The sequence below is a fragment of the Taudactylus pleione genome, unplaced genomic scaffold (assembly GCF_031769625.1).
Source record: "Taudactylus pleione unplaced genomic scaffold, aTauple2 ptg000114l, whole genome shotgun sequence".
NCBI classification, from domain to species: Eukaryota; Metazoa; Chordata; class Amphibia; order Anura; family Myobatrachidae; genus Taudactylus; species Taudactylus pleione.
Genome location: NW_028284516.1, coordinates 14,974,786 through 15,001,768, shown reverse-complemented (window position 1 = coordinate 15,001,768; position 26,983 = coordinate 14,974,786). Strand labels below are relative to the sequence as shown.

At 43.7% G+C, this 26,983-nt stretch overlaps 1 protein-coding gene across 1 annotated transcript; it reads right to left on the bottom strand.

Annotated features, from left to right (window-relative positions):
- Positions 1–1,158: 1,158 nt before the first annotated feature.
- On the bottom strand, positions 1,159–26,503 carry ZBTB10 (zinc finger and BTB domain containing 10). Its single transcript, XM_088471421.1, has 5 exons — positions 25,450–26,503; positions 23,080–23,971; positions 12,986–13,051; positions 7,241–7,416; positions 1,159–6,009 (listed from the first exon to the last, which is right to left on the bottom strand). Exons 1-5 carry the CDS (start codon positions 26,158–26,160, stop codon positions 5,611–5,613), a joined length of 2,244 nt encoding a protein of 747 aa, XP_088327547.1. The 5' UTR covers positions 26,161–26,503; the 3' UTR covers positions 1,159–5,610.
- Positions 26,504–26,983: the final 480 nt, after the last annotated feature.

Sequence of the window (26,983 nt, the reverse complement as noted above, 5' to 3'; positions counted from 1 at the left end):
CCACTCAGCACCGTCTATACCCCACTGTCTTGAAGTCCTCCAGTGTCCCCTAGTGGATGAAGGAGAAACAAAAATTCCAAAAATATCTTAATAGTGAAATGATCCGTACAACCAGAAGGCTAAAATAGACCAAAACATTTTTATTAATTCATGGGAAACAAATGAAAAACTCAGCAGCCCTCGAACAATGTAGAGTTATAAAGATTACAAACTAGTTTGCTCTATCCAAAAGCAGGACCTGCTTACACAGCATGGGTACATACGTGTGTGTGTGTGTGTGTGTGTGTGTGTCTATATATATATATATATATATATATATACACACACATACATATATATATACACACACATACATACACACACACACCTCTCAGCTAAATTACTGTATGAGATATAAATGTATAACAATAAAACAGCCGCATAGTCACAGACACTAAATGCGTGGTTGTTACTAGAACAGTCAGGTGTGACTACAAGGACCAGGCGTTCACTTCCCAAATGGCCTTTGCTATAGCGCTGTTAATTACTCACTGGCATGCCCCTATAAATGCACAGCATATTCCCAACAGCAACATCAAAGTTTTGATTATTTATATTTCCGATTAATTTAAAGATTTCAAAGTAAAATTACTGATCCTTTGGGACTGAGATTGAGAGTTACTATATGTTCTTGATCTTAGGGAAGATCCATTCAACAATGTGAAATTAGAATGTATTGACTGTGGAAAAAGGAAACCTTTCATATCTATCATATTTTGATCTACTACATACATAAAATATTATTGACTTTGTGTAAAGTATTTATTGGGAGGTTTGCTAACTCTGGGGGTGATGCAATTCAGAGCGCTGTTTAATTGGTCTAATGATTTCTTCTCACAGTTAAAAATGGCCGGGATTGAAAGCTTCCAATCCAGGGATTCTGGATTGGCCTCCCTAGCAGTGACTGGGGAGGGAGCCGGGCAGCGGTGCCTGGGGAGGGAGCCGGGCAGCGGTGCCTGGGGAGGGAGCCGGGCAGCGGTGCCTGGGGAGGGAGCCGGGCAGCGGTGCCTGGGGAGGGAGCCGGGCAGCGGTGCCTGGGGAGGGAGCCGGGCAGCGGTGACTCACTACTGCCCAGCTCCCTCCCTAGTCACCACTGCCCGGCTCTCTGATCCGCAGGCTCCGGCTGTGTACGCAGGTCTGCTCAGCCCTGTGCCGGCTGGAGCGCCCGACCAGCTACCCACCCAGTTCTGAAGCCCAGTCAGCCGCGTAAAGCCCCGCTGCCTGGTAAACGACTGTGGGGGCTGGGCGGAAGGGGGCATTTTTTTCAAAACTAAGCCAATCCCGGGTTGGCGATTTTTCAATCCCGAATCCCGGGATTGGCCTCCCTAGTGACGGCCCTTTAGTCGGAGAACTCTGGTTCTCGCAACTAAACACCCAGGTTAAGTCGCAGAAACCGGTATTTTCCGACTTAACTACATCCCGTCCGACTGAACATCGCTATTCAATTCACACTGAATTGAATCGTCCCCTTTAATGTAACTTTGTCGGAAGGGGGTGAGGGGGCTTTTGGATATTGCAAACAGTTTTCTATAAATAAAAATTTAGGGGGAAGGGGGGGGGGGGGTGTTAAACAATAATATATGACCCTCTGCAATAACGAATGACCAACTGGAATAAAGAATGAACCTCGTACTTTTGTTCTGTCTGGGGTAGAGGTTCCCAAACTATGCTATTGCAGTCCAGGTTTTAAGAATATCCATGCTTGAGCAATGGTGACTTAAATAGTACCTCAGTCATTTCGATTTAACCATATCGGCTCAAGCATGGTTATACTTAAAACCGGGACTGTATTGGCGGAGTTTAGGAACCGCTGGACTATGGTAAAAATGCTTGAATGCCCGCGCACACACCTTTCACTGCCATGCAACATACCCAGTATGTTGTAGTAAATTTTTTTTTTTAAAAGTGGTTATGTAACAGATTTCATTAAAACAGACAAGCCAAATAAAAGCCACAACAAGTAATGTAGTGTACCAAGTGTATATTTAAATTTACTGTATGCAATCTAACATCACATTTGGTCATAATTTAATCGAATATACATAAATGATTGAAGTAGGAAAACAACTCTGTTTCAATAGAATAAGATCTTGTGGAAAAAAAAAAAAAAAAAAAAAATGCACAACAGAATTTAAAGCCAGGTCCGAGGTTCTAAGCTCTGAATGAGTTTGCTCCTAAGAAAGATTTTTGTGAAATGTATATATATTATAATATTTATATATTTATATATATATGTATATATTGACAGTTCTACAAGGAGCAAATTATTTAAACTATTTATAGGCTAGATGAGAAATGGAGGGATAGAAAAAAAAAATTTAGACATACACTACTTACATATTCACAAAAGCATGATTAAAATACACTCTTTTTAAACTTTTAAAACAAAATTTATTTTGGACCCCACTGGAAAAAAAAAAATCAAATACCAAGAGGAAAAATGTTACAATATTTAGAAGTTTAGGAGATACAGGTTGAGTCTCCGATATCCAAAATGCTTGGGACCAGGGGTATTTTGGATAACGGAATATTCCGTATTTTGGAATATTTGCATATCATAATGAAATATTTTGGGATTGGGACCCAAATATACACTCAGGATGCATTTATGTTATATATACACCTTATACACACAGCCTGCAGGTAATTTTATACAATATTTTCAATAATTTTGTGGCTCAAAGTTTGTGTACATACATGAAATTCATTTATGTTTCATATACACACAGCCTGAAGGTAATTTTATACAATATTTTTAATAATTTGTGCCTTAGACAAAGTTTGTGTACATTGAACCATCAAAAATCAAAGGTTTAATTTTCTCAGTCAAGCCAAAAAGATTCCGTATTTCGGAATATTCGGATATAGGAGACTCAACCTGTATTATGTATGCTTTCAGTGATGTAAAGGAGAGATTTTTTTGGACTGTAGAAATGCATTCCTTTATCATAATGGGAAACGGTTACTGAATGTGTCATCAGTTAGGCAGAAAAGATGTTTAGAGTTTTTAAAAAGTAAAAAGGGAAATGCAGTATTAGAACATTGCCATTTTTCGCTTTCCTTTTATGCCCATATTTATATTTTCTGGGGTGCCAGGACAGGCCCAGCAGCAAAGGTATGTCCCGGCGAGGAGATAAAAAGGAGTCCAGTGCAGTCTTTCACCTTTGCAAAAAATCGGCATGTGCCCTGTACGCATGAGCATCCTGGCCAAAGGAGCCCGCAATGCAGTATGGGTAGAGAGCGGTCTCTTCCTGCTTATCTCCTCTTAGGGCTCACATACCGCCATTCCTGTGCCTCAGGCGGAGAAATCGGTGATTTCTCCAGACTTTTCTTTTTTTCTAGATTGTGACAAATGAAATTAAAGGCTTTCTCAAGCAAAAATATTGGGAGAAAAAAAGTCTTTATTTCGTATACTAAACAGACTCTGTTGAAAAAAAGCAGCGGCGCATTCCAGATAATAGAGTGGCCACTTATTAAATGCCTCTTGCTGCTCTGAATTTCTTTTTTCACTTTTTCTTAGCTGATCAGGTCTTATAAATCAACCTCCTGAAAAAGCAGTTTAGTATAAAACAGTACCAGGGATATATCCAGAGAGACAGACTGCCCTCGTCGTACGCTGGGCCATGTGCACTGGTGTAAGCAAAAGGAAAAAAAGGTGGGGGTGAGACATTAGAAATAGCTAATCTATGACTTCATGGTTTGTCTAAATAGATAGTCATTGCAATATTGCTCCCACCCCCCCAAAATAAAAATATATATATAAAATAAATAGAACTGTAAAGACAATTGCAGTTTATACACATTTGAAATACTCAACCTGACAGGATAATCCTATTAACAGAAGGGGCGATCAAAGTATTTATTTAAAAATAAGAAAAGTTGTTTGAGCACTCAGAATTGCCTGGCAGTCTACATAAAAACTCCAAAGCTATCACAATTCAGTTTCAATCTATTATAAAAACAAGAAAAAGTGATACAAAGCAAAACATAGGACAACATACAGTACGTTCAGGATAGCTTAAGCTCCGTGCCACCAACAAACGCTGCTCATTACTACACAGTGATCTTACACCAGGTCCGGACGACATCACAGAACGCCTACTTGGTTTCCTTCTGTGGAAAGTGCCTGAAACATCCCACAGAAAAACCTGTGCAACCCTACAGACCAACAGACCCAGAATGTGTTATACTTCAAGAAACAAATGTAGTAATATATTGTATGTTTTAATTAATAGGGCAGATAGGAGCAATAGGAACTCCAATTTCTTACATGACTCTTCTCGTACACTGAAATAGCCCATAAATTAAGGAGCTATTTATTAATGCATAATTAACTGAATCCGACCAACCTGGTAATAGGCATTACCAACTGGGATTTCTAACGAGGTAAAGAGGACAAAAGTGTCTGCTCTAACAGAGGCCAGTTGTTAAAACACATGATTAAAAAAAAAAAAAAAACAACTGTAAAAGAAATTATGCATAACTAGCCAAGTGCTAAAGTCAGGAATCTGGGATAAAATGGTATAATGTATACCCAGCTTTTAACCTAAGGAGATGAAATAACAGCCTTGAGCATCCAATGGAGGAGTCTACATTGCCAGACTATTATAGATTACATTCACCCATATTCTATGAAAAATATTGAGAATATTAAAAAGCAGCAATTCATGAGTAAGTCACCGAACTAGAAAGAGAAATTTGCAGTCTAGAAAAACGTGCTGATCACTCCTGTTCAGTAATCCCTTTATATGATGCGAAATGTAGACATGATCCCATCATAGCTCGTGATATCACAAACACGTGACTGAAACACTCGGCATGACCTGACTTTCAGGGACAGAGCGGTGAACACATAGGGGGTCACAAAGTCGACAGACAATAAAAATAACTTAACAAAATGTGAATACAATTACAGTGAATCATTCAAAAAACCTAAATGTCTACAGGTGGGAAAAATGTGATCTAACACAAGCAAGGATTTCTTTTTTTTTCCTTCGTCTTTCAACCAATCTCCATCACAAACTTGCTAACACAAATTTTTAACCTCACCCACAACCCATTAGAGAAGGGCTGGCAGTTGAGCTTAAAGCAGTTGCATCCTTACAGGGGGAAAGGGGTTAGCAACGCATTTAAAATGAATGTTAATTCACTCCTCTAGTAGTGTAAGGGACATCACATTCACACCTTGATTCAACATAACCTCTCCTCATTCTAACAAAACTTAACTGATACACATAATTAACATTACAATAGTAGTTTTTTAGGCTTTGATAGGACCAACATAGCTATATCCTATAAATAAAAATACAATTCTTTGATAACTGATTGGAGATGTTAGGACTCTGTAAATTTCAACCAAATGGTTGTATTCTGTACAGTCCTGTGCAAATAAAAAATAAAATAAAACTTTTTTTTTTGCTATAAGGCTTTGACCCTACAGTTTTCACAGCAACAACTATTGTCCAGCAGAGTACCATAATTAGTAAGCCTTCAGTCCAATAACGTTTCAACAATCAGCTTTTCCATCTCCATCCAGCTGCAGCACCCTTGAGTTTAAATGCCAATTGGCAGTCAGTCATCTATTGTCATACAAACGTCTCCTGACTCGTCCCACCGAGGTTGGGGTTTCTGTCGCTCCCACTGTGAGGAATTGTTCTGTTCTCCCCAGCGCGAGGGGTCATTTTGCTCTGACCAACGGGAATGGTCATTCTGATCTTCTCCTTCATCCACTAGATCATCATCTGCATCAACTGTCTCCACAGGGTCATTATCATCATATTCTTCATCCCTCGGAAAGTCTGGGTCCGTCACCTGTTCTACTCCAGACTCTTGAAGCCCTGGTTGGGATTTATCCACACAGTCTACGCACACACCATAGCGCCGAGAGCCATGTCTGATTCCTACACTTGCTGCCAGCATGAATATCTTTTTACACACCATGCACTTGTATTTCTTGTCTTTCTTGTGCACCTGAATTGGGGGGGGGGGGGGGGGGGGGGTAACAAAAACAGGTTTAGTCACCAGAGTAGAAGAAGTAAAAAAAAAAAAACAGAAGGACTACGGTAATAGCATTTCAATACAATCAGCCCATCTGAAGCACCACCTTAGGGTATTTTCTGCTGTCTTTTTAGAGAAGACCATCTCCCACATCTATACACTTCCCCCCTCCTGCCACACAGGGGGAAGTGTATAGAGTGTAATTCAGAGGGGAGTGGAAAGTTAGGACAATCCCAGCTCAAACACACTACCTCCTAAAAAAATTAAAAATGTATCCATACATTATTTATTCACTGATCACCTTAGTTAGAACGATTGCCCATCACATTAAATAACAAAATCCAAATGCAAGTTGCAGCTCATATTGGCTTATTTAAAGAACATGAAACAGACTTTTTCAAACACAGAAATATTTCAAACAAGTTTTAAAACTTGTTGCGCATGATAATGGTGCTCCAGCCAATCAGCTCTCAACTGTCATCCCTTTGAAAAATAACAGTTGGGAGCCGAATGGCTTGAGAAACATTTATCATATGCAACAAGTTTTAGAACTTGTTGTGTATAATAGAACTCGTTGATATATGGGCCCCTTAAGCTGGCCACACACGGTTCGATATCCTAACGTTAAGATGTGTTGTATGATTTATCTTGAGTTTCTTCCCTTAAGCATACGATTGATCTAAGTCTGCCATATCGTGCAAAAAAAAAGAAAAAATTGCACAGTGTATGGGCCGCTTAAGAGAGACGTCAATACCATAGTCTGGGTGGGGCTAGTGGAGTCAGCGAGATGGAACAATTGCCGCCCAGTGAGCGATTTGCACACGGGGCACGATCCAGTACGTATCCTCTACAGCTTCAACAGAAGCATGGAGAGGAGGAGGGTTTTTTTGCATCAAGTTTCTAGGTATTGTAAATTGCAAAATACAAAACTAAAAAAACATGAGGAAACTCCCCCCCCCCCCCTCCCCTCAAAAAACACCAAAAACCTTAACCCTCTAAATCGTACATAGTTACAGACTATTGCACACCTGACGTGTGACATAATGCAGGAAAGGAAGCATGCAACTGTGAAATTCCTTCTTGGGCCAATTAATAGAGTAGGGAAACTCAGTTATAAATAATCCAAACTGCTCTTTCATAGAGGAACAAGCTGTAATTTACCCATAGTGTCATTTAATGACAAGCCAGGAGCAGTACAACTTACCAAGGAATGTCTCTTGACGTGTTCTCGGCGAGTAAACAGCTTTCCACAGATGTCACAGCTAAAAGATCTCACCCCAGTGTGAATTAGTAAGTGTCTCTTAAGCGTTCTTCTGTATTTTGCTACATAGTTGCAGTGAGGACATTTTAACTTATTCATAAGCCCAGCTGAAGCATCTCCTAAAGGATAAAAAAATATATATATATTTTGAATTAACACATTAAATAGGTGCATACACACGTAACAATTTTTTGAACGATTTAACTATAACGACGTCGTTATCGTTCAATCGCTGAAAAAAATCGTTCAGTTTCTGAGTTATAATGATGAACAATGATTGTTCATGCGCGTTCCCGTTTGTAGTTTATTCTGACTGACCAACTGAACAATTTTCATTAAGGGAAGTTCAAAAAATCATTCATTACACTTTAAAAAAATCTGACAGATAACCTGACAGAAAATAGTTAATAAAATCATTGGTAACAAAATCGTTGTGTGTGTATGCAGCATTATGGAGCATACACACGGTCAGATTTGTCAGACTTGTCAGATTTGTCAGATGAACGACTGAACGATTTGAACGATTTTACCAAAGTTTGAACGATTTGAACGATTTGAACGATTTTTGACTGCATTAAAATGAATGGAATCGTCCAAGTCTGACTGCAAACACATCAGATGTCAGAAATCGTTATCTGACCATCGGGAACGCGCATCGTTGATCGTCCATCGTTCAGGCATGTCAGATATGAACGATTTTCCTTCAGATATGAACGACTGAACGATTTTTAAATAGTTATCGTTCATATCTGAAGGAAAAATCTGATCGTGTGTATGCACCATAATGGAGCGTACACACGGTCAGATTTGTCAGACTTGTCAGATTAACGATTGAACGATTAAACGATTTGAACGATTTTACCAAAGTTTTGAACGATTTGAACGATTTTTGACTGCATTAAAATGAATGGAATCGTCCAAGTCTGACTGCAAACCCATCAGATGTCAGATATCGTTATCTGACAAACGGGAACGCGCATCGTTGATCGTCCATCGTTCAGGCATGTCAGATATGAACGATTTTCCTTCAGATATGAACGACTGAACGATTTTAAAATCGTTATCGTTCATATCTGAAGGAAAAATCTGATCGTGTGTATGCACCATAATGGTGCATACACACGATCAGATTTTTCCTTCAGATATGAACGATAACGATTTAAAAATCGTTCAGTCGTTCATATCTGAAGGAAAATCGTTCATATCTGACATGCCTGAACGACGGACGATCAACGATGCGCGTTCCCGTTTGTCAGATAACGATATCTGACATCTGATGGGTTTGCAGTCAGACTTGGACGATTCCATTCATTTTAATGCAGTCAAAAATCGTTCAATCGTTCAAATCGTTCAAAACTTTGGTAAAATCGTTCAAATCTTTCAAATCGTTTAATCGTTCAGTCGTTCATCTGACAAGTCTGACAAATCTGACCGTGTGTACGCTCCATAAGAGTGCACACACCTAAAGATTTTCTGTCCAACCATCCAACTAGTTGATTGGTTGGAATGAAAACCTGGTAAGGTATGAAAGTAAATGACAATCAGCAATTTGCTCCCAAACGCCGGAAAATGGACAAAAACTGTTTGAACAAATTGTTTAGATCAAACATTTAACAAACTTGTCTCAACGACCATTTTCATCTGTTTTCTGGCATTTAGGAGCAAATTGCTGATCAGTTACTCCCATACGTTACCAGATTTTCATTCCAACCAATCAACTAGATGGACAGAAAATCTTTACGTGTGTACCCAGCTCCAATTAGCCCCAATATTTTTTCAGGGGCCAGAAACAAGAATTTTACACCGGCAATCCCATTTTTTTAGCCGATTTTTTTTTCACCCTCTGTTGTTTCGGGCGTACAAATAGCATAATTCGCCCATAAACAAGTGTTTTCGCCATTGTGCTAAAGGAAACAAAAAAACTGCAATTGTTCAGAACACATCAGGTTCCGTAAAAATCTCTGATAAGGGCTGGCGTCGGGTCGGACATCGGGGTTATTGGATAGCCCCAGGATATCCATTAGCGCTCATACAATGTTCGGAGCTAATTGGATACCGCCCTAAGGGGTCAATTCAATTAGGGGCAAGTTGCCATTGCAACGGCGTACAATCACAGGCAATAGCAGCTGAACTCGCCTCTGTGGCTGTATACGCATGTCCACAAGTCCAACGCTTACCCGCGGGCACCTGTTAGATGCACAAACAGCATCAGACAGAACATTTCCCAATTACTAAAAGTTAGTAAACTCAAATTAAGAGCTGATCACCTATACCTCCTTCACATCGCAATTGGCGGGTCACACTCGGGATGTGTACAAGCGTCGATCCTGGGTACAACCCGCCTGATACCCATTTCAGATTGGCGGCCTGACCTGGCACTAATGCCAGATCGATGACGTCCCCGCCATCGCTGCTGAGCCGGCGCTTGGAGGCTCTCCCTATGCAGTGAACAGGACCCGGGCACCTTGACCCGGGTTACCCGTTCACACCGCACTGCGAGCCGGGTTGAGCCCTGCTCGTTAACCCAGGTTGAAATGCCAGGTCGCTCAACCTGGGTTATTTCAACTGGGCCCTTTCACACTGCACAGCAGCGCGTTCATATGCAGTAAACCCGGGTTATTTTATGGCAGTGTGAAAGGGGTATTATTCTCACAGCATACATATCCCACCAGAAGTTAAAAACAAAAATTCACAAATAAGATGAATGCAATAATATTTATAGAGTTTTTTTTATAAAAGAAATAGTTGATATTTTCAATAATTAATAAACTCTATGATAACGACACTCACCATACACAGATGTGTAAAGATACCAGGGAAATATATTACAGCAACTCACAGATATTCCATGTGTGTACCTTGATACACATGGCAGATATCAACAGGGTAGTAGAATTCTTGCCAAACACACGTTAACATGTCTGCATCAACTCCAGCAATAGGTGTTGTGATATGTTGCTTCAGATCGAGATTAAACAGACAAAGGGCCTGATTCAGACCCACTCGCGAGCGGCTGTCCGCTCGCAAGTGGGTCGATGTTGTGCACTGCGCATGCGCACGACGGCAGGAGCTCCGTCTTGCGCATGCGCCAGACGCGACGAGCGAAGGACTTTCCTTCGCTCGTTGTGTCTGATCAAAGGGGGCGTGCTGTCGATGTTGAATGACAGCACGCCCCCTTTGGTGGGCATGCCTCCCTGACGGGGGCGTTCCCAAGGGAACGCCTACCTTCAGAAGCCGGCCCATTGACATCACTAGTGATGTCAGTGGGAGTGATTTTGGCTCTGATAGAGCCAAAATCACTCCGGGCCTTGCGGTTGAAAACCTCAACCGCAGGCTCCGGCTCGCAGTGGCGATGGTCGCGATGGTCAAGACCATCGCGGCCATCAAACTGCACGCTCGTATAGGCTGTGGGTGGTGACCCACAGCTATACGAGCGTCCAGGAGGACGCTCCATAATTATGGAGGGCGGCCCTCATTCAGAGCGTGCGCTCTGCTCAGAGCGTACAGCTCTGAATGAGGGCCAAAGAGGGACGAAGACCTTGTCCTTGACAGATCCCCCATTAAAAATAAATAATAAAAAGTTAGAGGTTGATAGATCGGGACTTTGTTGCGGCCATCTGTTGCATGGCCAATCCAGCGCTGTGGAAGGAGTTTCAAACTTCATGCTGCCAGTGTTGCAGTCTCCATCTTGTAGAAAAAAATTAAGTGGTCACTGTCTTCGTGCAGTTGAGTCATTAACCAATTAATAAGCATATCAGGATAAGACGTTCCAGTTACATTTTTTTCTTGGAAAAGGGCCATACACTTTTTTTTTTTTACAGGATATAGCACAGAAGTCATTAACCTTCGTAGGAATCCCTCCCATGGTCCACTGTTGATCTCGGATGCTCAGTCCGCCATGTGGAAACATTCTGTTTGTTAACTTTCCTGCTAGTGTGGAAGGTCGACTCACCGCTGAAAATGAGACGCTCAATAAAATCCTCTTCTTCACAACGCTCTATCATTCCTGCACAGAAATCACGACGTGTGATTTTTCTCCTGGTGACTTACACCCTGCAATAACTGCAGTTTGTAGGGAGTCATTTGCAGCTGCTGTCGCAAAATTTCCTAAATAGTCGGTTGTGGAAATTTTTACTCCAGACTTGCCCTCGATGTGGTTCTTTGGGCTGCGCGAGCATGCTCCACTTATTCATCAGATACACCTGGTTGCCTAGGGTTTTAACCTTTACACGAATTTCCAGTTGTTTAAAATTTCTTGCGCCAGTTGTAGATGGATTGTCCAGTCGGTTGTTATTTCCTGAAACGCGTACTAAAATGTTGTTGCACAACTGTAATAGGATCAGTTTTACTTAGAGTACACAACACCTTCTCCACAGCATTTGCAGCCATCTTGCCTGGCTGGTCACGTGACGCACTTCCGGTTGCTTACATCACCACGGCTTTCCGTAGTTAAAGCTTCCACAGTATGTCTTTGAAACTATGTATGGGGAGTGTCGTTATCTTGTATAGTTACAGTTTTAACAATTTATAAAATTCTGCTTCTTTTTGAAACAACCCTGTATTTTTCATAGAAATTAGACTTAATAGTACTATCATAAATGTTAGGCAAACCCCAAAATTAAATATTCACACATTAATCCATAAATATTTACATTAGATAAAAGGGAAAAGAAAAAATATAGGGGTCAATACAATTACACACGATGTACTCGCAGGTGCGAGTCATCGCGGCAATAGCCACACTTTACGGCAGCTCGATTTGCATGAAGTGCTCGCAGCCCCATAGGGCTCCAAGCAAAATGATGCCAATTCAAGCTCGGAGTGGGCCGAGAGGGGTGTGAGATACAGTGCGTTGCCGACGCTTAAGCGCTGTGAGCTTAAGCACTTTGCAAGTAATTGGATTGATCCCATACAGTGTTAATAGTCCCTTACTAGTTAAGTGGCAACACTTTTGCTCAGGCACAATTACTGCACCAGTCTTTTTAAATCACACAACTATTATATGCGACCTGATCAATCCTCAAGGCGATTAACAGATGACACCCTTGTCGCGCGCGCGCACACACACACACACACGCGGATCCATCTGGATGTGAAGAACCCCTCTCCTTGTAATCAAAATCCCCATACCTCAAGCCTCTTCCTATATCCTACCCCACAATGATGGCTCGTCAATCTATACCATTTACATCTGTGACTGTAAAAAACAATTGAATTCCTTCCACCTAGATACCTATCGGTGAGATAAAAGGCGAGCACCAATAGCATTCTCTCCTTGCTGTGTCACACTAACAAGGACCAAAGATTCAGGGCCTTTATGTAGCACCAAGGACATCCAGTCTTCACCAGCTGTTCTTATTAAGTGCTGGCGTTAGTATTGTACTATAGGGGTTATTTTAGCAATATAGGGCATGTGAGCAGATAACGACATATATGCAGCATTCTTCAGGTAAATATTAGGACAGCACTGAGCTATATAACATAAGCTTCTTCACCTGTCAGCACTGTAACTTGAAACTTTATGAATTTTTTTTTTTTATACATTTCCTATACATAGGAGATGACTTAATCCTAACAAACTTACTACAAGGAAGAAATCTAAAGCATTTCTAAGAGAAAATGTAACACATGCAAATGGAGGAGGGAGGGGGGGGACAAAAACAACACCTAGTAGAAGTAATAAGTTACCGTTTTCCCACGTTTCTCTTGGCCACGATTCTGGGAACATACCAAACTTAAACTCACTGGAGGGCCCTAAAAAACAAACACAAAAACATAAAAGTCAGAAACATGCTAAACTTAAATAAAGGTCAGTAAGGCGCAGAGGTAACAAACCTTCTAAAAATATTAAAAAAAGACAGATGTAGAAGTTGCCCATTACAAATAATGGGGGGATTGAATTCCCAGCGTGGTGATGTAGCTTCCGGTGAAGTAGGAAGACCTATTCAATTGCAGGCACGGTAAACCTATGACTAGCAATTTCTGCTCACTCCTGAGGATGACAGCAGAAATCTGACTTCATTTGTGCCTCAGGGCTACCACGTGCGCTAACACAATTGCATCTGGTAGTCAGGAAATGTGGGTTATGGCGACTATGCCCCAGCCATTAGTCGCAGTAATCATAATCTCCTGACTGAAGTGCCGGGCGTGATGCGGTTATTGAAAAGCTCTGGGCACTTAACCTGGTAGCTATATCCCTGTGCTGGGAACCGATTCCCTTCAGAGTTTATTATATTATGAATTGTACTCAAGAAATTATAACTAGAAGCTGATTGGTTCATCTACATCGGTTTTTATTTTTGAAGGTTTGATACATTTCTCCTTAAACGAGGTATCCATATACATGAACAGGGCTAGACAAATTCCAGGAGCCCTGTAACCAATGTGCCTAATGGGGGGCATCCACTAGACGATTTTATCCCTGTCCAACCTCTTAACGATTTTCCCTTGAAGTTTCCCTTGAAATATGATCTTCCACTCTGAACAATTTGCAAAGGATTTGCAAAGGATTTGCAAAAGATTTGCAAACGATTTGCAAAAGATCTAACAATAAACTATGTTGTTTTAATCTGTGATTGAGAGCTTTCAGCTATAGTGGGCAGACAGTGGTTCATCGTTTGATCGTTCAGCATGAACGATGTGTAAACGATGTGTAAACGATTTGTAAGCAATCAAGTGAAATTGACCTGCATGTTCAGTCGATGGAGGAGACGATCAAACGACCAGCGGGAGCGCGCATCGTACATCGTTAGAAACAATTACTGCACGATTTGCAAACGATGTTCAAACGATGTTTGAACGATTATCGAACGATTTTATCATTATCGTTCAATCGTTCAACTTTATCGTCTAGTGGATACCCCCCTTAACACATTTTGAGAGCAATTACAATGCATCAGTAAACTATAAGTGTTATGTCAACAAATGCAAATCTTCCTTGGTGCCTCATAAGATTCTGCTATGTGGGTTTAGCCAGCACAGTGAAAGCATATACACCGATCAGCCATAACATTAAAACCACCTGCCTAATATTGTGTAGGTCTCCCTCATGCCGCCAAACAGCTCTGACCCATCGAGGAATGGATCTCTGAAGGTGTCCCGTGGTATCTGTAATCAAGACGTTAGCAAAAGATCCTTTAAGACAGTGGTGGGGAGCCTTTTTTCTGCCGAGGGCCATTTTGATATATATATTATTTGCGGGCCCGTGCAGGCCACGCCCCCTACGTGTGATGTCACACAGGGCGGGGCCACAATCACCGGTGATTACAGCAATATCCGGAGAATCCTGAGGATGCTCCGGGGAGCTGTTAGGACAGCAGTGTGACCGTCTGAAGCGTCCTAAGGAAGCGCCAGGCGGCACTGCTGCATAGATTCAGGCTGTAGGTTGCCCTTTTAGGCACCCTGCTAGCCAGATGAGGCCAGTAGAATAAAGCACAGAGGGCCAGACCAAATGATTCCGGGGGCCTGAGGTTCCCCATCCCTGCTTTAAGACCTGTAATTTTCTAGGAGAGCTCGCTCCCGGCGCTATTCAATTCGTGTTGAATTGAATCGCCCACCATGGCTCAGTTTTACCAGTAGAACCCACAGGTGTTCAATCGGATTGAGATCTAGGGAATTTAGAGGCCAAGTCGACACCTTGAGCTCTTTGCCATGTTCCTCAAAGATTCCCGAAAAATATTTGCAGTGTGGCAGAGCACATTATCCTGCTGAATGAGGTCACTGCCATCAGGGATGTACTTGGTCTACAACAAAGTATAGGTAGGTGGTTCATATCAAAGCAACATCCACATGAATGCCAGGACCCAAGATTTGCTAGCTCTCCAGGTAAATGACACACACGCACCCAGCCATCCACATGATGCTAAAGAAAATTTTATTTATCAGACCAGGCCACCTTCTTCCATTGCTCCACAGTCCAGTTCTGATGCTCACATGCCCATTGTAGTGTTCACTATAGCACCCTGCAGTTGTCACAACCTGTGCAGTTCCTCTTTCCTGCCTGGGATGTTGCTCTCTGGTTTGGTGTTTCTAGTATACCCAGGTATGTATCTCAGCAGTTTGTTGCATCAGCTAAGAAACATACAAGTGTTTGCTAGAAGCACCAGAGCAGAGAGACACACCCCAGGCAGAAAAACAGGAGCTGCACGGCTTGTGAACGATGCAGTGTGCTAGAAAGAACACTACCATTATAGGTGCTTTCAGCGGTGGATAGGGGTCAGTCCCATAAGCAGCAAGCTGCAATGTACTGTGTATTCTGACACCTTTCTAATATAGGGGGGGGGGAATGCAATTCAATGTGCTATTGAGTAGTGACGGGAAAGATTCCCTAAGGTATTCAATACACCGCGCTGTTTGGGCGCGCTAAGGATTTATTCTCGCACCCCCTGGTGATGCGAAGAGAAATCCGACAAAAGAGCAGTGCGTGCGGCTGTTTTTCTACATAGCGCGGCGCTAACAGCTGCGCGCCCGGCACTTTGGTCAGAGAATGCCGGTTACCGCGCCTTAACAAGGGTGTTAAGGCGCGATGACCGCAATAACCAGCATTCTCCGACCACACAGCGCACTGAATTGAATAGCTCCCGGCGCTATTCAATTCGCATTGAATCGTCCCCATAGCCAGAATTTACTTTTTCAGCAATTTGTGCTACAGAAGCTCTTCTACGGGGATCAGACTAGACAGCTAACCTTTGCTCCCCACAAGCATCAATGAACATTGGGCACCCAGTTTACTGACTGTATTTGCTTGGACCACTACTGGTAGAAACTAACTACTGCATATTGGGAACACCCCACAAGACCTGCCGTTTTGGAGATGCTCTGACCCAGTTGTCTAGCCATCACAATGTGGCCTTTGTCAAGCTCAGATGCTTATTATTCCTGCTTCCAACACATTAACTACAAGAACGGAGTATTCACTAGCTGCCTACTAAATCCCACCCCTTAACAGGTACCATTGTAATGAAATAATCAGTGTTATTTACATCACCTGTCAGTGATTTTAATGTTATGGCTGATCGGTGTTGTGTGTAAAATATCAGGTGGTATCTGACCCTAAAACAAGTTATATGTAAAACAAATTCAAAATTAATTGAATCTGGATGAGACATAAGTGACCCCATGCGCTACAATGGATTAAAACAAGCACATTTCATGTATAGTTATAAATGTTCACAAGCTCCAGCAATAAGAAGCTGTTCATGTAAAATGACAAAGCACACTTAGGGGCAATTCAATTAATACACGAGAATTTAGCTCCTGGGCTAAGTGCGCTGAAGCCGTCTAGCCCTGTGAGGCTGCACTTATCTTGGTTTTCTGCTCGTACTCTCGAGGTGAGAGTAGAAATCCGCGTCACGTAGGGCTATGGGGCTAGTCGCGATCTGACAGCTGCATCGACCCAGCTAACCCCAGGAAATAATGGCCATTGCGGAAAGTAATTGAATAGTTCCTGGGCACTTAAGCTGGGAGCTAAATTCTCACATAAGAATTGAATAGCTTCCTTTATTGGTAAATAGTATACTTCTGCTGCTGCCTTCATATTACTCCATTAAATCTCTGTGGTTATACTTTTATAATTCACTCTCAGTTGAGACAAATTGCATATGTTTGGTGCCATGATAAACCATATTCCTGCCAAGAAGTTAACTACTGAAATGATAGGAACATGAAATTTGGTAAAAGTACACTGTACAGGAAATGTTTCTAGTTTTTATTCAAGCAATACAACCGAGCAGAAGTAATACACATGCAACAAAAGATTACAAGTGCTTGTACATCTCCCCTCCACAGCAGGGGGTAAGGCTTATGGGAAGTACCAGCCCCATCAAAACAGGGAGAATAGTCTGGATACTAGGTAGACTCCAAATGAAGTTAATATGGGACTCATAAAGGGGGCGATACAATTCAACGCGAATTGAATAGCGCCAGGAGCTATTCAATTCAGTGCGCTGTGTGGTCGGAGGATGCCGGTTATCGCGCCTTAACAAGGGTGTCAAGGCGCGTTAACCGACATTCTCTGACCAAAGTGCCGGGCGTGTGGCTGTTAGCACCGCGCAAAGCAGAATAATAGCTGCGCGCCCGGCACTTTGGTCGGATTTCTCCTCGCATTCCCAGGGGGGTGCGAGAAGAAATCCTTAGCGTGCCCAAACAGCGCGGTGTGTTGAATAGCTGCGGGAGCTCCCTCCCGCGGATATTCAACATTGCGTTGAATGGAATTCCCCCCATAGTTTTCAGTTATTGTCTCACTGTTAACACCCTGATCATTTGGAACTTAAATTTGATACACTGCACTACCTGAACATAAATGTATCTAGATTATAAAGTCACATTCAGAAGGGGTGTGGGGTCAAATCCAAGTACAAACATAACAATGGCAGTGTGTGTGTTACCGATGTGTGGGTAATAGGCTGGCCTCACAGTGAACAAACATGCTCTTATGAATAGGATTTAAGCTTTCAGATAGACACATAGGGGAATATACAATTGGGAGCGAGGTTTTCTCTGCAAAAAAAATCACGCAGACCTCCTGCCCAATACCGCATCAGTGTTCTCCCCAGGCTGTTTGCGTGTGCACCACCCGGCAACAAACAGCTTACCACATGGCACTTTGGGAGCCTGCAAGTGGGGACTGTATCTGACAGCTGTATAAAAAGGACCAGATCCTACAGACTTTGCAGATTTTTCATAAGAGGAGAATCAATGAATAAATTGTTATTCAATCGTTTTTTTGTGGCGCACAAACTAATGAGCTGCCAGTGTAGCAATTCAATTGTTTTTGTCACCCATTAATTATCACGCTTGTCATGACCAATCAGATGAAGTTTAGCCGAATAGACCCCATCTAAAGTCCCAGTTAGGGCATCCAAACACCAGTTTGGGCGCCCTAACCATGAACTTATCGCACATTTCTGCTCGCCACCGCAAAAATGCCGGTGTTGAATGCTGATGCCGAATGATATCACGTCTGGACGAAGCAAAATTTAAATGCTTTGTTGGGCGTCCTTTAATTAAAGTTGCAGGCGAAAATAATTTAGTTACCCCCTAAATATTATTCTAGCCCCGCAGTGGAGAGCAAACAAAAAAGGGGGAGGGTCAGGGAACAGCATACATTGGGAAGTAGTTCAATTCAGCGTGATGTACCATTTCGGAATGGCACATCAGATCCACCAATATCTCAGGTTTTCACATAAACACTATTGAGTTGCACACACAAAAAAACCCAAAAACTCAAAGGTTTGCAGTACCTTAGGCGAAAACTGACTGGAATTGAATACGGAGATAAATTTTCAGGCGAAATTATCTCCAAAAAACGGGCGAGAACTGCTTTTTGCTCTGAATTGAATACGGCCCCATGTTTGTAAAGCCCTGCAATGTGTGCTATATAACGAAAAAAATGTTTACAGTACATCTATATTCCTGCTGGCTTTTGTATTGAACAGAGAAAACAGACCATGATTTCTCAATGATGAATAGGGATAAAAAAAGATTTTGGAAAACACGGGAGGGGGTTAATGGGCTTGGGGGACCTACCAAACAGATGCAAAATGCCCATGTGAATAAGCACCATCACTGATCAAATAGGCCCAAAAATATTTATTTTTCACACAATTGGAAAGTTGCGAGGAAAGCAACATGTATAAATATATAGTAATTAATAACATTATACAAGATATTGCCAACGTGTGCATTTGGTCAAGGTGTGGTTCACTGAGTGCCATGCACAGAAGCTGGATGGAATATTTTGTTTAAAAAAAATGGGGATCATTGATCCTTTTGCAAATATGCAGGATACACACATATAGAGCGGAATTCAATTGTTTTCGCAGCCCGCATCTCCCGTCTAAAGTGACAGGAGATCGCGGGCCGCTATGCAATTATTCTAGATTTTCGTGCTGATCGCGCCCAAAGTGGTCGGGTTTAGCCGCGTAAAGCAGCTAAACCCGACCAAAGTGCTGGGCGCGATTGTGAAAAGTGATGTTTGTGCGCCCAAACTGGTCACTTTTCGCACATTTCAGCTCTCATCCCTCAGGGGCTGCGAGCTGAAATGTAGCGCTGGCAGCTGATCGTGCCCGACAGGAGCAAGAATTGAATAGCTCCGTCGGGCGCGATAGAGGCTGGAGTCAATTGAATTCCGCCCATAATCTCTTGTACAGACATGTGAAGAGCTTATACATGTCATAGGGCTCGATTCAATTGATCATGAAGTAAATAGCGCAGGGAGGAAGCTCCCGGCCCTTTTCAATTCTGCGTGCTGTTAGGTCGGGGAATGCCCATTCTCTCGCATCGCGCCTGTACTTTTGTCAGATTTCTGCTCGCACCCCTAGTGGGGTGCGAGAAGAAATCGTTAACAGCGCGCTGAATTGACTAGCGCAGAGAACTATTCAATAGAATCGAGCCCATAGAGGACAAATAAGCATGTTCATGAGAATTTGGCCTATGATTTGCATCCAGGCAACTTAATGCTAGTGCGGGCTGGGGAGGGAGTTTAAATATTCTTGAAAACAAAACCGAGTAATTTCACCCCCAGCCTTTGTATGTATGTGGTCTTTGTCTTGAGTACATCTCATGTTACAGACATAGAGGAGGGTGTGACTTCATAGCAAGACCAGGCGTCACCTCAGCAGTAAACCATCATGTAATTGAGCCCCTAGGTGTGGTTCTTCACACAACCTAATTATACCAACCAACTGTAAGCAATGCAACAAAAGTAATCAGACAATGCACTTGCTGCATCCAACAGACCAGCAAGTGACAACATGAATAAAGTTTAAACGTTGTCTAAAATTAAAAAAATAAATAAAAAGATATGGATTTACAGGTCTATGAAAAAAATGATATTGTATATATCAAATGACACTACCCTTTTAGTCAATTTCAAGGTAAAAAAAAAAAAAAAATGCTTACAGAAGAATGACTTTAATAAACTATTGCAGACATTGCACATTTGAACCTGTAGGTAATTTAACATTCGCCAAAACATACCATAGACAAAACTATTTATATACAAACATAACTCCTTCATAGATCAAAGGAAGAGCATGAGGCTAAGCAATGGTTACCTCCGCCCACTATACTTCTAGAGATTCTCAGTCTGTCAGAAATACAGGTGACTACCATCAGGATATCAGAAGCAATTTGATGCTAAGTAAAAACCAATGCCTCCAAAAACACATCTACAAACACTTCAGCAGGATAATCAAAGAGAACCAAATATTATCATTATCCTTTATTTATAATGACACAAGGGCACCAATGAGGTGCTTTCTTTTCTTTAATAAGGCTTCATTTTGCATGGTTAAGCCTGGATTGCCAAGGCCCAAAGCAAAATGCAGGCAGTCTGAAATCCAACTTAAACGTCTCCTTAATTGTAGGCTATAGCATGGTACTCCCAATGCACCAGCGCAATTATCACTTCTAACTATTGGTTTGCAACAACAAAAAATGATTAGATACACATCTTCCCAAATATTCAAATGTGATTTATTAGGATTGAATGGGAAAGATATGCCATGTAGGACTGACATCTTTATAATGGAACCATGTCTACAGGAAAAGCATTTAGAATTATATGTTGCATAATCTACTAAGAACATATAGAACACATCCTTATGTTAAGTAAAAGTCTCCATTCTGATGTGCTATAAATTCCTGACATCCGGGGGCTCATGTCCTATAATAGCAAACACAAGTATCACCTCAGCAAAGGTGGTTTTACCCATTACAGAAAAGCAGATGATTAGGGATAAATAAGACAGTATAGCTGAACTTTTTGAATAGTTTAATCAAGGGCGTATCAATAATGGGTGCAGGGCGTGCGGTGCACATGGGCCCCCGGGTTCAGGGGGCCCCGCATACCGTGCACCCATATCATCTAAAACTTACCTCTCCGAGGTCCCACGTCAAGTGTCTCAGTGCTGCGTCGGCCGTTTTCCAATGTTTTGAACAGTGAGGAAATCGCCGGCCGCGCTATTTCCACTGCGATCTGCACTTGAGCAGTAGACTCTGGGGACACTCTAGTGCCCAGAGTCTACTGACGTGGCGGTGGCCGGCCAGCTGCGTCAGTTGGCCGCCAGGGAGAGAGGAGGGGGCCCCGGTTGGGGAATGCACACTGGTCCCCTCCTCTCTTAAGACACCCCTCACTTTAATGTTTGGTAGATATCCGTAAAATGGAATTTAAATGTTGGGGCTCGATTCAATTGAACGCAAATTAAATAGCACCGTGAGGGAGCTCCCGGAGCTATTCAATTCAGCGCGCTGTTAAGGATTTCCTCTTGCAACTAAACACCGTTTAAGGTGCGAGGGGCAGGAGAACGGGCATTCTCTGACATAACAGCGCACTGAATTGAATTGCTCCAGGAGCTCCCTACCGGCGCTATTTAATCCGCGTTCAATTAAATTGAGCTCTTGGAGTCCTGTTAAATTCACAAGTTTATAAAGCTCTCAATTTAACTTATGATCTAAATATGTCTTTAAACATTAAACGGGAACTTTCCAGGCTTCATGTGAAGGTTAAACATGCATACTTTTTGCAGATTTATATATCATTTCCTGCAATAATGCTATGTCACAATGAAGGTGAGAAAGTGCATGCTAGGTTACTGGTGGCAAACCACACATGCGGATTTTTGTTACCTAGCAGAATAGCTATATGTCAAGACACAAGCGTTTTCTTACTAAGGAACCACCTCTCCAGACTCCCCAACTGCGTATCCCCCAGGGCTCTGTAAAGCTGGGTACACATTTAACGATGTGTACCCAGCCAAGCTGTCGTGCCAGGGGACCCGGCAGGTGTCCTGGCATTGATGAGTGCATACACACTAGCAGATTCATCGCTACGGTCATACTGCATTCGGCAGCATGGCCCTCGCTGGCGATGTCACCCGTCGGACCTGCATGAGGGGCGATGTAGCTGGCGATGCGCGGGAGCGCGCATAGTCAGTGAAGTTCAGTGTACACACTAGATGATGTTGCCGACATGTTGTCCGAACCGGCCAGATCGGACGACATATCATCTACTGTGTACCGGCCATAACACTGCATTTTGGTGTAAAGTTTCCACTGAGCAGTAGCAACCACTTTGTTTCATATAACTTGTACTAGATACATATAGGCCAATGAGTGATGGGCTGAGTGCAAAGTTTGCATCTAATTGACTGCAGCAATCATTTGCATTACAAATGACAGGTATCTTAATAACCTGAACTACTTTTAACATTAGTTGACCCTCACAAACAGGTAGCCAGTATACTGAATTTCACCTAGTTATATGTACTTAATATGGCTTTAACGGTATCATATAAAAAAAGCAAATCTCTGCAGTATAATTGTTTTCAACACACAAAAACAAAACAAAAAAACACGGCCATACCAAGTGCATGTTCTCTAAATGCTTTACTTTATGGACTATCAACTCATCCAAAAGTTTGAGTGACAATAGGCCTTAAATCGCTATGTTCAATCATCCTACCAATGATACAAACCGAATGCAACTGTTTAAAGTAATTTTTTGTCCTCGTGTTAAAAATACATGTACTACAATAATCTTCTGCAACGGGGTTTGAAAGGCATAGCAAGTGACGTCGTTTGACATGCAAAAATAACTCTGCAAGCATATGAAAGGCAAAGAAAAAACAAAATGTACAGCTCTACATAAACATTTAGCAATGCAAATACTAGACAGAACATAAAACTGAAAAAAAATGGAGAATATGGTGACATAAAAGAAACCTACAGAGATAAAGGGTAAACTTTTCCATGACTTGAGCACATTGAGAACGGCAACCTACCTGCTCCATCCTGGAAGCACTGCACATCATCTTCTTGGTAAGGAACAGGTTGCTGTAGCATGGTATTACCATCTACCTGAAGTTCACTGTTCGGAGGGATGTTATAAACAAATCTTTTCGTAGTTTGGTTTTTCCTCCTTGGCTTGCTGGCCTCCTGTACATTGACTGAATTAGAACCCATATCATTCCACACAAACACCTTTCCCTGAGCTGGGGGCTCAATTTCTGTCACTTCTGGGGAGCTGTCCTGAATCCATGTAGAATCATTGGCTTGGAAGTTATCAGTAGGCGTTTCATCTAAATTGAACCCATCTGTTTCCAGCTTTACGTTGGTAGCCAAACTAGTAAGATTACGGGTGGCCCAGAAGCTGGCGGTTTTCGGATCCCGGGAAGCAACCCCATCTTTATTCTTTCTCTTGTTATAGTTTACAACAACGGTCTCGGGAGCTTCAGATTTTATACTTATGTTCAAGGCCTCTTTGATGAAATTACGACATGACTGGACAACCTCAGTCATCTGTAGATAGCTGGCCACGGTCATCACTTCAATGGCATTTTGGCTGGTAAGTACAAGGTTACCAGAGTACATGAAGTCCAAGATGACTGAAAAACCATGGATAGCAACAACGTCCAAGTACGTAACAGTGGTTTGGTCACGGCTTTCTTTGTTTGTGAAACAGTATAAGGTTTTAAAAAAGCGGCTGCCTGCAACCAGGATATTCTTGTGGGCTCTGAACACCTTGCCATTTACCACTATATTGACATCGCAAAGAATGCCTTTCTTTCTCTGGTCATTGAGTTCTTGAAGAAGCTGATAACAGTAGGAATTCTCATTTGGCTTAGTACTATAGTCACTGTAGCTTTCTGGCACTTCCCGTTTTATTTCAGGCTCCTGTAAAGAACAATCAAACGGTTAGCAAAATAAAACTCAATGTATTCTATAGTTAAAATACATAGCACACACATGTTCAGGTACTAATTCTCCAATGTAAGAAAAACAACCAGTTATATCACATCAAAGCTTTTACATGTATGCAGATCATAATTATAAAGTCAGGTTCATGCCCCCAACTGTACTTCCTTAAAAACAAATATATATGTACAACATAAGCTTAAGTTCCCAAAATATATAGACTTTATAAAAGGTGAGTACATAAATTTGTAAATACACAAGTACAGATAGTTCTTTATATACAATATCTAATTTATTATGTTCCTGTCCTATAGGCTGCCATTTGCATGGATATTACAACACAATGCTATAATATTAAACACCTGCTGAAAGCAGATACCTTCTGATTTTACGTTATACATTCTGCAGCTAAATTGGATATAAAGTAAGACTACAAGACATAAAGCTCATAGCAGTTATAAAGATGGACATAAACTGCCCTGGGAGCTGATGTGAACATCAAAATGGTCCAAGTTACATGTTGGTTTGCAGGACAAACATTGTGACTACACACTACATTGAGGCTGTGATATCTGTGCAGCACTCTCAGAGCACGGAAAGAGGCAGCATCTGCAGCCAGCAGCATGACATCATCACACATGGACACTGGCAATAACACACAGGGACATGCACAGAGAGCTTGACCGGGAACCACCCTGCCGGGGCTGTCATAAATACCCATTGGGGAGCAGCCACGTAGTGACACGTCCCTGACCCGGCGCCCACCTGGGGATAGAGGGGGGTTGACAGGAAGGGGAGATGGGGGACTGGCAGAAGGGCGGGGAGCAGCTTCCGGCCTGGGTCCCTCACCAGCCAGCCAAGGCCCCTCTTAGTGTATGTAGGTCACCCCTTCCTCACCCCACCCCTCCCGGGGAAAGGCAGATACAGTAATCAGCTTACACAGGGGGGGAGGCGCAGTGATATCTGCAAGGACACTCTACCTATCTACCCAACAATGACGTCCCCCTAACCCCGTGATCGCGTACACCCCCCCCCCCCCGCTTTTACCTTGCATGTGATCGCGTCCCCCTTTCTTTTCTACTATACCCACGATCGCGTACCCCCCTCACTATGCATGGGATCGCGTCCCCCTCTCCTCCACTACATTCATGTTTTCGGGTCCCCGTCTCCTCCTATGCACGTGATCAGGTTAATTAACCCCTGTATAGCCAGTCCCTGCAGGCAGCCCATGAATGTGTCCCGTGTGAGACACAGATCTGCCTGGGAGTCACCCACCCGGTGTGCAATGTATAATAATCCAGGGGCATGGCAGACATGACAGGGCTGGACACACGGTATAATAAACACGGGGCAAGGCAGGCATGATAGTACTGTATAATAATAATAAGGGTGTACACAGTATATAATAATGGTGCCCAGCGGTCAAGGAGTGAGAGCAGTGGCGGCCGCGTCCTTACCTGGGCTGCGGGGTCGCCAAGTCGGTGCTCCGCGGACTGGCAGTGCCGGACCAGCAGGACCCTCTTGTAGTTGCGGGTGCCCTTGGCCAGCTCGTCGTGGCCGCCCTGGCCGGGCTCCTTGTGGCACCAGGCGCAGGACATCAGGCCGGTCTCCTGGCAGAAGCGCAGCCAGGGGAACTCCTGCAGCCAGGAGCCATGGAAGGAGCAGTGCAGGCTGGGCAGCAGGGACTGGGAGCGGGCGGCGGGGATCAGGCCGAAGCGCCGGTGTCCGTCTCCCTCCTCCGCGGCCGCCGGTTCTCCCGTCCCGCCCTGACCGGCCGCCGCTTCCTCGTCTTCCTCCTCCTCTTCGTCATCCTCCTCCTCGTCGTCGCTGCTGTCCCCGCTCACAGAGGCCCCGGTCACCGCGCTGCCCGCCGCACTCTGCCGGTGCTCCCCCCGGGCGCCCAGCACCACCCCGGGGTAGGCCTCGGTCTCCTCCTCATCGTCATCCAGCAGGCCTTCGGCCTCCAGCTCCACTTCCACCTCCTCCTCGTCTGGGCCGCCGCGGCCGCCTCCCCCATTCAGCTGCCGGCCCAGGGCCCAGGCCGAGGCCTCCTCCACTGAGAGCACCCCGGAGCCGACGCCATTGTTGTTATTGTTCACAGGGGGTCCCGCGACGGGCAGGCCGCCACCTCCCCGGAAGGCCAAGGTCCTGCGGTTCATCTCCGCCATGTCTGCGTCTCCCGGGCAGTCCCAACCGGAGACCGCGAGCTCCCGCCGGGCGAGGGGGGGGGCAGCCACGCGCCCTTCCTCGTGCCTCCGCCGCTGCGTGAGACGTGATGTGTCTGCCAACCGGGAGCCGCCTCACTGAACCGCTCACACGGCGGCCGACGTATCGTACGCAGCCGGCCTCCTTCCCCCAGCGGCACCTCGTCCAGCCCCGAGCCGAACACCGTGGAAGAGATGGCGCCACAGACGCGTCTTTCCTGCACGGCTGAGGTCGAATGGCAAATGAACAACGGACTGCACCCACAATGCACCGGGGCGCTGTCCGGAGAGGGGGAGTCAGGGGGGCGGGTGAGGTGGGGGTGGGGGAGGCCTCCTCTCTCTGCACAGCAGCCTCACCCCACTGTCAGCAGCGCTGCACCCTGCCTGAGGGCAGCCTCTCATCCGGCAACCAATGCCAGGGTCAGCAGGCACCACGCACCCCCATTACCTCCCCATTGGCGGGGGATGGGGGACTCCCTACATATTACCTGCCCCTATAATACAGACTACCTGCCTATATAATATAAATTACCTGCCCCTATGGTGCAGACTATCTAACCTGCCTATATAATACAGATCACATGCCCCTATAATACTACATGTCTATATAATACAGATTATCTGTATTATATAGATTATCTGTCCTTATAATATAGGTTACCTGCCCATATAATACAGATTACCTGCCTGTCTTTGGGTAAAGATTACCTGCCCGTATAATGGTGTCTCCGGGTACAGGTTACCTGCCTGTATAATGGTGGCACCAGGCACAGGTTACCCTTATGTA